At 36.7% G+C, this 14086-nt stretch overlaps 1 protein-coding gene across 6 annotated transcripts in view; it reads right to left on the bottom strand.

The window, feature by feature from the left end:
• The window catches only part of LOC132108181 (cell adhesion molecule 2-like), a 230332-nt gene extending 216707 nt beyond the window's left edge, over positions 1-13625 (bottom strand). For 3 of the 6 annotated variants that reach the window (XM_059514784.1, XM_059514789.1, XM_059514787.1), the window contains exon 1: positions 13305-13625. In XM_059514784.1, coding sequence (XP_059370767.1) covers positions 13305-13365 — 61 coding nt within the window. In that variant the 5' untranslated portion in view covers positions 13366-13625. The remainder of the gene's footprint in view (positions 1-13304) is intronic. The other 3 variants (XM_059514785.1, XM_059514790.1, XM_059514788.1) reach the window with 1 other exon arrangement.
• Positions 13626-14086: the final 461 nt, after the last annotated feature.

The raw sequence follows: 14086 nt of genomic DNA, 5'->3' as shown, positions 1-14086 counted from the left end.
GTACTAGCGTTAGCACTGGGAGGGATGTACACTGCTATTATGATAATAGAATAGATAGATAGAATGGCCGGCATTTCACCACCAAAACCTCTCTATGTGGTGAGCAGTGGGTTGCGATTGCCAAGGTATTAACACACCAGTCATTGTTTATAAAACACAAAATCCGCCATCTCAGCTGTTACCAGAGGTCTCAGTGATCCTATCTGCACGGAACAATGTTAGCCCCTGCAGCTGGATGGCTGTGTCAGGGATGTTGCTCTGCAGCTATGTTTCCGAAAAATAAACACACAGCAGTTTTCTGTTTCAGACTGGGTGGTCATTCAGAATCTGAGGTGGTCCATATTGTTATCCAGAGAGTGTACATTATCCAGTAGTACTGAAGGAAGAGCTGGTTGGCTATGATTATCTTTTAGCCTTCAGTGCACACCTGCTCGTTTGTCTCACTTCTGGTTTCTCTCACACTGCTTGCAGTGCCTCTGTACCCGGATAGCTGGATCGTGCAACTGTGATGAGCTTTAGTAATCCTACACCATTCCCTTTAGTAATCCTACACCATGTAGTAATTATCTTATTGATTCCGGTATTCCAACGTTGTTCTTTGAGCCCAGAGCCATAAGGGTTCTATAGTTGTAGCAGTGAGAGAGACTAACTGAGCTGAAGCCTCGATTAAAGTTACTACGACAAACATTTACACAAAGTAGCACCGTTAGCTGGAGCCATAGAACCAGCTGCGTCTATGCGCGCTGCCATCTTGGAAGTAAAATCTGTTCGTTTTTACAAAATAAATTAATAAATAAAAATAAATAAATAAATAAAATGTGTTTACAAATCATGCACTGTGGTAAAACTGTTTCAAGGTCAAAATGTAGTATTATGCAAGGAGTTGCATAAATAAAAGTTTTTATTAATTTAAAATCTGCCCCCGTAATTATAATTTCTTTGAAAGTTGTTGGTGTTTTACTGTTGCTAGTGTTTGGTATGTTCATGGAGGAACATGCAACAAGGTGTCTGTCAAATTAATACGTGTCACAGTGTATTGCCATTCCTACACTGCGGCAAATCTATTTCATCTCTTTATTTTGCCCTTCACCATTTGCCCACCACCAGCCTTCCTACGACGCCATGCACAACCTCTCCGGTTTTGCTGTATTTCTTTTTTTTTTTATGCTTTATGGTTATGTCTTAGTCAAATCTTCCAGTCTTAGTTGCTCAGGCCTTTACTCACCTTGCTATCGGCATGCAGTTCTCATTCCAAGCGTTGATGCTCCTTTACGAGGTCATGGAGTTGATGCGCTTTTATCCCGTCCCCCCGTCCCCACACACAACCTCAGCATTCCCTCTTTGCTTCTCCCACCAACCTCCACACCACCTTCAGTTGTAAATCTGTCTGTATTCAGCTCTGCTTCCCTCGCCTCACACACCCGTGGGAAGCTTTGTAAAGATCAAATCGATATCATGACATAAACATGCATCAACCCAAGTTCGCGCTTTTCTCTCTCTCACTTTGCAGAAAGTTCGCAAGCATAACGTCTCACTTATGATTGAAGCAAAGGAATTTAACTGACATATGGTGTGCCGGTCAAATGACTTATGGCATTTTAATGATGTTGACATCTCTCTCCTTGATAATAACGTCATTTCCATGCCAAACAATTTTTTTTTTCCTCAAACAGGTTTTCTGAAGAATCCCCCTGTCTGATATTGGTCTAATAAATATATAGCTACGCCCCAAACTCACACTATTGGTTGTGTCACTGTCGCTGTGTTGGGCTGGGCAGATTCTGTGAGAACACCACTTACAAATAGCTTGCTTGTAATTGACTCTTAATAAGTTAAATTTGAGCATAAAATCATCTTTAAACAACTTTAATCTGTTTTATTTCTGATAACCCTTGCATTGGTTTTCTGCTATGAAGCCTGCCAAGAAGATGTACTCTGCCATAGGCCCCCTCCTTCTCTGATTAGATTAAATTGTCTCCTCAAATGAATTAAGGACAGAAATAAATTATTGCGCATCTCCACGCCTGTATCACAGCAATACCCACTTATTAAATAGCCCTTGCCTTTGCCTGTTTAATCTTTGATTAGGCTTTCAATTTGAGTTGCTGTTATCTCCATCTGCCACCATTATGTTGCCTCACCGGCATCATTGAGATGTAGTGCCACACGCTTTTGATTACTCTCATCGTGTAGCTTTCCTTTGATTTCTGTTTTGACTAAATAGATACTATCTCTTTATAGTCTCTCACTACAAGTATTTGAAACGACTCTCTAAGTGAATGACAGACAGGATCTTTTTACTATCATTCTGAGGTTGACTGTCTGAAAACTGAATGTTGCAATGTTATTCACAAAGAGGAAAGTTTATTTTTTTATTTATTTTTTTGTGGTTAAATAATTAGGCGGCAATAAGTGTGCTCAGTCTGTATTTGTAGCTAATTAAACGCCGTAGACTCAAGCTCTAATCATACAAATGCAAATCTTAACCAGAGTAAATGAAAACATTTCACAACTAATATGTAAAACCTACAGAAATTTAACAGGAAAATAGTCAACAACAAATGTTGTTTCCGATTAGTGTGGTTTTTGTGTCGTGTGTGGTAAAATCATAAAATAAAATAAATTGTGAAAACCTCTTTATAAAAATAAAAAAAGAAGAGGCCACAGAGCTAGAAATGCAGAGGAAGGAAAAAATCTGATAAATATTTTAAGTATAAAATAGCAGTGATTAAGTGAAAGTACAGGTACTGATGCAATTAGATTACTTAACCTCTATTAAGTATAAATAGGCCTATTTTCTTATTCCATATTTTGAATATTATTTCATATTATTTCAGTTGAATTTTTAATGTTATGTGCTTTTGACATTTTTTATTGTAATTATATTTTATTTATATAAATATTTGTTATCATAATTTTATATATATATGTATATATAGTTTATGGACAGGTCTTGACTTCTTTATTTCAAAATAATGTGAAACAACATTTTTTTTTTTAAATATAATGGAGTAACATGTAACCTATTTTGTTTATAATGTACTCATATGTACATTCTCCCAAACTGAAAATATATTTGTAAACATATTATGTACTTAAGGAAAGTAAATACAATCATGTGGACATATTCAACACTACTCTTGCTGTTTAATTTGACTGAGAAGGTCTTTATTTAATTTTTTTATTTTTTGCTATAGGCAAAACTTACATTTTAATATTACTTTATTATTATTCCACAATTTCAGTTATACAAAATAGCAAAATAATAATTAAATGTTAAACTTCAAATAAAGTATTTGTCCTAGACCTGCAAATGTATCTACAACAGAAAAATTAAGGGCAATCATTTTGATCAAAACTATGTTTTTCCTTTTTTTTTTTTAGGTTTTACATTCATGATACTTAACTGAAGCTCAATACAAAGAGCATCTGCATTATAATTAATGAAAAACTCATATATCTCATTGCATTTCTTCATTACAGGAAAAAGTAATCAAATAGTTTGTTGCAGGCCTATTTCATATTATTAGTTTCACTTTGCTGCACAATAATAAGTGAACTGCTGATATATATAGCTGGTCAGATGGGTAAAAACAGCTCAGATGGGTATTTCTTTACTTTATGTCGAGGCCACAGAAAGAAAAAGCAGAGCAGCTCGGTGTAGCAGAGTAAATGAGATTCATTGTGTGGTTCTCATCCGCAGGCAGTGTGAGGACATTCTTAGAAGAGTAGAGAAGGTGAGGGACTCTGTTTAAAGGTCAGTCAGCAGATGAGATGAAGACTCGGCTTCATTCTCAGCCAAATATTAGATTCAACAGAAGAGCCGAAAGATCCCAAAACAACCCAAAAGTACGACTGCTTGAGTACAGTAGTGTTACTGATGCAGCACATACTGAAGCTAAGGTACAGTACGTACAAATTAGAGTACTGGATTGTTTTCATATTATGTTTTCATATCAGATTTCATATGATGTATTTCTGGCAGAGTGGCTTTATTTCTTATTAAAATGTTTTCAAAAATTTTCATTTCCATATAATCTCGACAAATTATACATTGCAGTTTCAGTGCATGCTTAGTAACTGGATAACACTTTATTGTAAGGTTGTAATCTATCTATCTATCTATCTATCTATCTATCTATCTATCTATCTATCTATCTATCTATCTATCTATCTATCTATCTATCTATCTATCTATTCAACTCTGTGATAAACAAGTTAAATCAAATGTAATCTAAAAGTTATGTAAAAGTAATCAAAAAGTAGTCAGAACACATTACCTAAAGGCAAGACAAGTAAATTTATATAGCACATTTCATACAAAATCGTAATTCAAAGTGCTTTACATATAATAATCATTAAATAATCAACAATAATCATTAAAAACCTTTAATTTGATAGATTACATTACTAACCAAAATTTTTGTCATGTAATTTGTAATTAGTTACAGATTACTGTACAATTCGTAAGCAATCTACCCAGCATTGTTTTAACATGACTAAATAGGCACTGAATTTGATGCATAATGAAGAAGTTGACCTGGGGTGTGTTTACTGATGTAACTCGCTCATAACCACCACAATGCTTTTTTTATGGAAACAAACTAGCTAGTCACGAATGTTTCCCAAACACAGTCGCATCTGTGTTGTTTGAACCACATTAGTTCAACAGTATAGGGCCTTTGTTAATGATGTCACATGCATGTTGTGGATTAATAACTTCTGCCATTTAACTGCTTAGAGATCTCTGAGATCCTGCTGTATTGAACATGGCACCTGATGGATAATTTACTATTTTTCATTCCCTGGCATTTTGCTTTATTTGATGTTTGATTCATCACGGGTTCCCTCATACAGTATGTAATAGCTTACCTCGGCGCTCATTTATTCACATGTGCACTCTTCAAAAACGGCACTTGTTGAGGACGTCCAAAAATACATATATTAACATGCGGTTACAGTATATTTAGATAGAATGGAATATATAAATTGCACTGCATGTTAGCTTTCTTATTTTCCCAAGAGCATAATTTATTAAAACCCATATTACTTACTAACAAGAAACTACAGGTTGAGAGCTTTAGTTCTAACTACGTAAGTTTGACACGCTCAACGCTCATTAAGAATGTTAACTTGAGCTATCGTTGAACTATGTTAGTAACGCCGAAACTTGAGACTATAGTTGGCTAACGATGCTTTTGGGAAATGCACCCCTGATTGCGAATGTTCATTTGAACTATGGTTTTGGGGAAAAACAATTCTTTGAACTATGTTTGGTAATGACAAAACTTGCGACTGTAGTTGGTTAAAAATGCTTTTGGGAAACGCACCGCTAATTGCGAATGTTCATTTGAACTATGGTTTCGGGGAAAACCAATTCTTTGAACTATGTTGGTAACGACAAATCTTGCGACTATAGTTGGTTAAAAATGCTTTTGGGAAACTCACCTCTGATTGCGAATGTTCATTTGAACTATGGTTTCGGGTAACACTGATTCATTGAACTATGTTGGTAACGACAGAATTGCCTTTTGGGAAATGCAACCCTGATAAGACTCTGCTTGAGATGTAGACTTTCAACCAAGCGTGTTTTTTTTTTGTTGGTTTTTTTTTTTTTTTCATTACAACTGTTTTTAAGTGCTAAAGGCAGAAAAGAAACAGGTAACTTGTCTTTATATAGCTTAAAGAGCTGGGATATGTTCAGAAATGAATTAATTAACCGATGCAAAGTGTCTTCCAAATATAACAAAAGGAAATGGCAATGTCAGTGAGAGTTTGCTGATAATTATTCTGTAGTACTAACAGAAATGCAAAGGTGACAATCAGGAAATTTTAGCATGTGAAGCTTTCGGTAAACAACCAATTAAGTCCTCTGCATTTTGTGCACATCCGGTATTCATGCTGTGATTCTTTTAACGGCAGCCGCTTTTATGTTACTTCTCTTTTAAGAGACCTCTCCTATTAGTTAACCAGTTGATACATACAGTATGAGATGGTACTTAATAAATCAAATAGTCGAGTAAATAAAAGCAGTCGGAAAAGACACATTAGTGTGCGGAGGAGTTTGTATGCTGTGCCTCTTTCAGAACCTTCCCCTTTATCTCCACTTAGAGATAAAGAATAGAGAATAGAAGTGATATTAAATGTCCAAACTTCAAATATAATCTTTATCTCAGCTTCTGTCTGTTCTGTGGCCAATGGGTCGCCAACAGAAGCTAATTACCTTGTCTGTTTGCCTAAAGGTAGGTGATCTTATTAATTGTACATGTCACAGCACCATTTATCAGTAGAGTTATTATGGTCTTTTCAAGCGAGGAATATCGGTCCTTTCATTACGGAAGTCGTTCATAGGCATGCTACTTTAATTGCACTTACATCTGAATCTGTTCAGAGCAACCTCATTACAGCCTACAGGAACAAACATGTCATTACGACAGCTGTCGTGTCGAGCTATAATGGTCACAGTTAGGACTAGACAAACCAAATTACTCCACAATCTAGATTAATCAGCAGTATTGAGCCAATAAGCATGAACCCGCACAGAATCTACATCCAACACATCTGTAGCTGAACATGTGCAATTACATAAACGTAATGAAGATATTCACCTGCACTGAAGGCTTTACTATGGGCCTACAAGACGCTGCTCTGGGCTACAGCCAATGTCACTTTAATCATTTGACTAAAAACAGGTTCAACTCACAGTTAATCGAAGCGACCTAATATTCAGGTCTGAGGCTAAAAGAAAAGCTTTGTGCACAAAATGCAATAAGAATGTCATACTTGAATCATGTGCAACAAAAATACAAAACTAAAATTATACATAAGTATTCAAATATTAGAATACAAGTAGTCTACGACTGATGCATTACATTCCAAGTTTTCTGAAGTCATAAAACATTATTATTTGAGTGACTAAAGCCGAGTTCAGACTGCACGATTTTCAAAGTAGTCAGGTCACTGTTCTTTTCACACTGCATGACTATCTTGGCCAGCATTCAGTCACTAATGTGTTCAAACTGCACGATGGATCGGCGACAGAAGGTTTCACACTGCATGACTTTACAATAGGAAGAATCGCAGACAACTCTGTCTGGCACGCAAACTATGTTTCACAACCAAACACACGCGAGATGTGACAAGGAAACAACGTGATATCACACGTGCAAGACCGGAGTTTTCACATGAGACTGGGATAGCTCAGATGAAACGTCAAACAGACACGGGTGCTCCTGCTAAATTTATACTAATTTATCTTCCATTTCATGGGTCCAAATAGACCGAGAAGAAAGCTTTTTTCTGAAATGAAGCCATACTTGCTGATATTGTGGTCTATAACTCCTCCCCGAACTCCCCGCTGCTCTGTATCTTGCTCTCTCATTGGCTGTCGGTCATTGCCGATGTAGTTTTCAGTCAGAACACTTTTCAGACAACATGATTTTGAATCGCCGACAGGTACAGATATTTAGCATGCCAAATATTTCACGGGCATCGGCGACTCATCGGCGATTCTCTCAGATCGCGTCTTTGCTCATTCACACTGCGTGATTGTCACTCGTGTGAACGAGCTCAGATTTGCCTGTGATTTCTGGCATTTGTCGGCGATTTCTCAAAACATGTCGGCGAGCCAAAAACTGGGCTAAAATCGTGCAGTCTGAACGCGGCTTAACAAAACTTACACTGAAACATCTGGCCAGTGTAACTAAAACTATTACAAATCGTTATTAACATAAAACATAATATGTAAATATTAGCTGAAAAACGTTAAGGTAAAAAAAAAATATTCCAATGTTGAATTTAATTATTATTATTAAATTAATTGGTTGACTCTTAACTTTTATAAAGAATATCTTTTTGGATTTGAGTTTTTGCATCTTTACAAATCTTCTTTATGCACCGAGAGCTTGTAACACTACAAAGAGAAAGGAAAAATTTTAATCGCATCATATGACCCCTTTAAATCTACTGTATACATAAATATAGTGAAAAAAATTAATGTTAACTATTAAAAATTGGTATTGAAATAAAGCTAAAACAAAATATAAAAATAGATGAAAAACTGAAATAAAAAAATATTAAATAAATAAATATGACTTGTACTAAAATTAATAAAACAAAACCTGAAATAAAAATGTATTTGCACTATATAGAAATCTAAAAATCTAATCTTGTGAAAAGTAAATAGTCGACAAATAAAATATCAGATAAAAAAAAAACTTTTAATTAATTAATCCGAAATAATAAATTACAAAAATTATCCAAATAAACATCAATAAAATTATAAAAAAATACAAAAACACATAATAAAATTACAAAACCTTAAAAAAGTAAGCTTAAAATGAATCAAAAAACATAAAGACAAAAGCTAATTTAAAATATTAATAAAACTATAATAGCAAACAACATTAATGCTGCATCTAGAACAATTTACCCCACAACTGCAATTTTTGTGAAAATGCCTCATTTAATCATTCATGTTTTTAGGCCAAAAAAAAAAAACATCATAATGTGACAATTCGATAATACAGGCTATGTGTTTTAGTCCAAGGTAGCACGTCTTACCCCACTTGCCCCTACAGATGTCATTATGAAACCCCATTAGCAAGAGTATTTTTTATTTTATTTTTGTATTCCCAATAAACAAATACATATTCTTTCTCCTTGGGTTGATGATGTACCTAAAAATACAGACAAAAATACCTCCTCCTTGTTTAAGACCACAAAACACTGGCTGTCATCTGGTCCTCTTCTCAGATGTTTTTTCAATGTCTCTTTCATATCATACATAAAAAAATAAAAAAATACAATTATATATATATATATATATATATATATATATATATATATTGTTTTTTTTTTCTCACAGCGTGTCTGTGTAGATCTGTCAACCAGCATAATGCAGAAAAGCTTGGCTTCTCTCTTCACACAGCCTGCTTTCCTTTACTGGATTACTGATACGCGGCGGTACACAGCGTAGCTCCATGGCCTGCACTCAGCAGCTTAGAGCCCATTCTGCTAGGATAAGCTAACCCTCCGTAGTGAGAAGAGAGCATCTTTAAGAGAGAGCATAAAGCATTCTCTCCATCACACCTCACGTCAAAACGCTGTGATGCGCTAATGCTGCACTTCAGCTGCAGACACACTACCTTAAACACTCAGCTGACACAGGATCTATCCGCACGTTTAGCTGGGCCCTCGGGCGACTGAGACGCGAGGTGTTACGGGGGCTTTTTGGTCCCTCAGGCCCAATTTGTACGGCACATTCACAGAAAGCCAACTACAAATGTCTTTTTTTGTGAATTGTTAACTAAGGTGGGAAAGAAGCCACTCTAATGGGAATCTGACTGTAGAGGTGCTGTGAAGCTCTGACCTAAATGTCTGGTCACAGATGTAATTGGAGACCTTGAGTTTTATATAGCTATTAAGACACCATGCAGCAGTGTTTTGAACTGTGATGAGCGAGATTCTTGTGGACGTGTAGGGGACTACAAATATCAAGTGCACTTTAATGCTCTGGGTGAAATGTAGGAGACGCAAGATGAGGTTTAAAGAAAGTGCTGACCCCTCAGACCTGTGGTGTGGTAGTGCGTGTGAGTCTTGGTGCTCATGTGGGAGGTGTAGGATTGATTTTAACCCCTAAGTCTCTTCCATAGGTCCCATCTATCAATAAAAATGATTTTTTTTTTTTTTTTTACTTTTTCTTATGTGGCTAGATATTTTTTAGTCTTTTGACATTCCAAGCTTTTTGTAAATACAACAGTTTGTAAGCAGCTTTATTATTATTACAGCTGACATACCAGAAGACATGAGTTTGATGTTTTATTAACAAAGTTCGGGAGGAGCCCGTTGAGATAATCAACCAATTCAGCACAGGAATCTAAAATTCAGACTTCCATGAATTTCCATTTGGAGTTCAACACAATACATTTCTAGGATACATTGTTTGATAATCAGCAGTAGTTTAATGAGATGATTTCTCTTTCTGACCCCTGCTGATGCTCTTGATTTCATTGTTTTATAGCAAGTGAACAAACACAAAAAAATCTTCAGAGAACAATGATTCAGTCTTGAAGCATCCCTGCATGAATGTGACCCTTCAGCCACAGATTAGCTATCACTTCTTATCAAGCCTTATAAGGAAATCTTTCCATCAAATTGATAAATCAGCTGAGTGTGTAACTCCATTCAAAAATATTCATCTAAGCACTGTCTTTTCTTCACTGAAGGCACTCAGACTGTGAGCCTAAGCTACAGCACAGTCATCAGTTCACATTTTAAGAAGGGATAAGAATCAAGCTGCTAAAAAAAAAAAAAAAAAAACTGACAGCTTATGGCACGGATCCTTGGGATATAAATTATTAAAATACTTTTCAGAGTCACCATTTTGAATGTGACGCATATTAAACCGGAAAGGTTCTGGTATAGTATTTAACTTCACAAGTCAAGCAAGCAGCAAGTTGACTGTATATAACCAACAGAAGAAAGAAACAGCGACTTCACTGTCTTACATGAATCCAAGACATTAAGAAATAAACCAACCCTTTTCTCTATATAAAAATAAAGTAAAAAAAATTATTCTTGATTGCTTGAAATGCACTATTTATATCACTAAAGCATATATATGTGTCCACATTAAAACTCATAAAAATGTCATTCTCGTATGTGGCCTGCAATATTCCATCACTGATAAAAAAAAAAGGTAACATCTTAAGTAACTTGTTTATTTTTTTTAAATATTATTTCATATTTCTGAAACAACCTAAATATATTAATTTATAAACCATAATTAGCTTTTATGCGTTAAAACAGGTACAAATGGCTCTTTAAGGCATACTTTAGGCATTTACTGCAGTCACTTGCACCTTTAGTCAGTATGTTATAATCTTGTACTTGTGTATGGTGTGAACTATGCAATATTACAGACCTGAAACATCAGAAATCAGCAGCTTTAATACACGTTTTTCATCTACAAGTTGAAAAAACTATACACACACACACACACATCACGTGACCTTTTCCTTACAGCCACATATTTATGACCATCAGCAAGTGAACGCAACCGCAGAGAATTAAAATACACCTGAGAACCTATATCAAGAAAAAAATCGATCATTGGTTTTGATCCACACCAAGTTCCAGGAATAATTATAGAGATCTGTACGTCAGCACAGACAGTGCCAAACCTAACATATGCCGACATCTACATACCCACAGTCCATCTTTGGGAATGTGGGGGCTTTGAAGAGTATAGAAGCACACTGATAAATCTCACTTTCGAAAGTTACTTGTATAACAATACAGTACATTTGACAATGTCCTTACAGTGTACTTATTAGAGTAATAACAGTAAATTATGCATAATTGCATGCATCAAACCCTTAACCGAACCCTAATCCTTAAACTATAGTAATTACACATTGTTAAATTAAAATTAAATTAAATTTATGCATTTAGCACACGCTTTTATCCAAAGGAACTTACAGTGCATTCAGGCTATCAATTTTTACCTATCATGTGTTCCCGGGGAATCGAACCCCCAACCTCGCGCTTGATTGCGCAGTGCTCTACCAAAGTGTTTTTTTGCTCACTGCATGTTTATTTATAGACAGGTGTCATGAATAAAGCTTGTGCAAAAAAACATGTATGGTTATTGTTTCAATGTTGTCTTCAATACATTATATCTGTTTGATTTGCTGTTTTAAATTCAGCTGTTAAAACTGTATTTTTATATATAAACATATGTGATTACCACAGTAAATTAATAATAAAAATGTGTGACGTTCATGTTTTCAAGTCATGTTTTTCAAGCTCACCCCACCTGCTGTTACAACTCACAATCACTAAAGGTAGTGGAGTAGTTTGTAACATCAGCACTTTATATTATGACATGGTAAAAAAAAATGCAGTAGGTTACAAAAAAAAAAGTAGACAAATATGATGATGATTTGATAATGATATATCAAAATTTTAGACATTTATTGCAAAACAGCAACAACAATAAAAGTGATATGTGTTACAACACTCCCCCGGTCTCATCTACATGGTGTTGTTACACAAAATATATACTGTATCTACTTAGACATATACCGCATCAATAATCAGTATTAATATTGTAACAATAATATTGCAACCAGCTGTAGCTCTCTAGGATGACCTAATACATATGGACTACGAGTCAATAAAAGTCCAACAGCAGTGAGTCATGCTTTTGCAGTGGCAGTAGGCTATAGTACATCTAGAAATGGTTATTATTTATTTAATTTATGCGCACATCCTTTTGCAAACTCGTGCGGAAAAAAAGACAAAGGTGTGTAAATGTTGACAGACTACTGTGAGATCCGTGACCCGTGGGGCGCGGCGGCGCGCGATCCGCTTGCAGAATTCGGTGAGAGTCAAAGTGGGACAGTAGTGCGCACCGACTCGCTGTAGTCTGACCGCCTGGGCTCCATGCACATCTGTCTGTCCTGAGACATCCCTGCTATCTGTACACTACACGGTTTAACACAATCTGTTATCGCTACTGTAGATACATGCAGAAGCTGTATCTCTAGCCTTTTCTTGCACACTGCGTGTTTCGAAAAGAAAATCTTATGCTACGACGACCCCAAGATGTAGAATCTTGCAAATACCCGAGCGCGATGCGCTTGGAACGTGCGTACGTCCGACTTAAACCAGTGCTGGCCGTCTAATATTCAAAAAAGAGCTTGCAATTAAAGCATCCATCACCCGTGACGAGACAACTTCAACTTGTTTTGCGCGTCAAATCACATCCTGAACAATGAACAAATTACATCGCAGATAGCAGAACCATATGAATCAGTTCGGAATAAGAAGGTGGTTACTGACTCCAAAGTTGGTTATTTAATAAACACAAATCATAAGACGCGTAAAATCATTGAGCAAAACTGCGCGTAATTGAATTGTTGTGCTTCCTACGTGAACCCTACGAATCAATTTGGAACGAGCACATGCTCACTAAATCGTTCTGCGTCTGAAGTTGCTGATCTGATAGATGATGGGTCGCAAACATCACTGAAACGAACTACAAACAACTTCCCACGCGCGTGTAAAAGAATGTGCGCTGAACTCAAATCTGCACTGTCATCATCATGCCACCAAACACACGTACTGTATATGACCTGTCCAAACGCGCGAGCTACTTATGAAAGATTATCCCTGATGTAATTGAGCACGGGGCTTATGATAATGTGTGCTTAAATCACACTGGCATTTCCGTTCACCCTGCCAACTCCCACCACACCCAGAGGGCATCACACTGTGGCCACACATCACAGGGTCCTTACCTGTAATGGCAATCCCACAGAAGCTGTAGAGCACAAAAAGCAAGTGCTGTTGGAGCATCATATTCTCGTGGAGATGCTTGCGTCCGCGTTCTCCCTGCACTGATACTGATGCCGATGCCGCTTATCCAGGTGGATGGTGCGCTCTCAGTCGGGCTCGGATCGCATGGATGGAGCAAACCCGAATCTCCTGTCCCGATCTGGAGGATAGGTCGCCTGCAGCAGTTACTGTAACCGGGCTGGGAGAAGATGCTGCCCGCACTGACAATGCTGAGAAAGTGGCACTTCAGCCCCAGCCTGAGTCTCTGCCTCTCCAAAGCGCCGCAGCAGACGCGGGTCCCGCCCACTTCGGATTGACACATGGAGACGCCTTACCGATATAGGCTACAGACGAGCCTGGATGCGCAGTTGATCACGCTGATTGATAACTTTCAGTCAGTTGGGATTTTTGGTTACACTTTCGACAACAGTGTTGTCTGTCCGGTATTAATTAAGCTTCTATAACGTGCAGTTTCTCAGTTTAATTGAAAATGCTGTCCATGTTGTTCAGGGAACATCTGGGATGTTGTAACACGGGGTGAGGTGTAACACCATCAATTTAACCAATTAGGAATGAACTACAGGGGTGAAATCGCTGTGTTGCAGTACAATTGTCACGGTTGTAATTTGATTTGTGATCGTGATAATGGGTTTTAAACGACAGAATTGAAATCTGAATCAGCAATTTAATTCGATTTGTAACATTCACAAACACACACACACATGCATGTTTGTTTTTGTGAAAA

The sequence above is a fragment of the Carassius carassius genome, chromosome 28 (genome assembly GCF_963082965.1).
Source record: "Carassius carassius chromosome 28, fCarCar2.1, whole genome shotgun sequence".
Lineage (NCBI taxonomy): Eukaryota > Metazoa > Chordata > Actinopteri > Cypriniformes > Cyprinidae > Carassius > Carassius carassius.
Note: the sequence above shows the minus strand (reverse complement) of the source record. Positions and strands in the feature narration are given on the sequence as shown.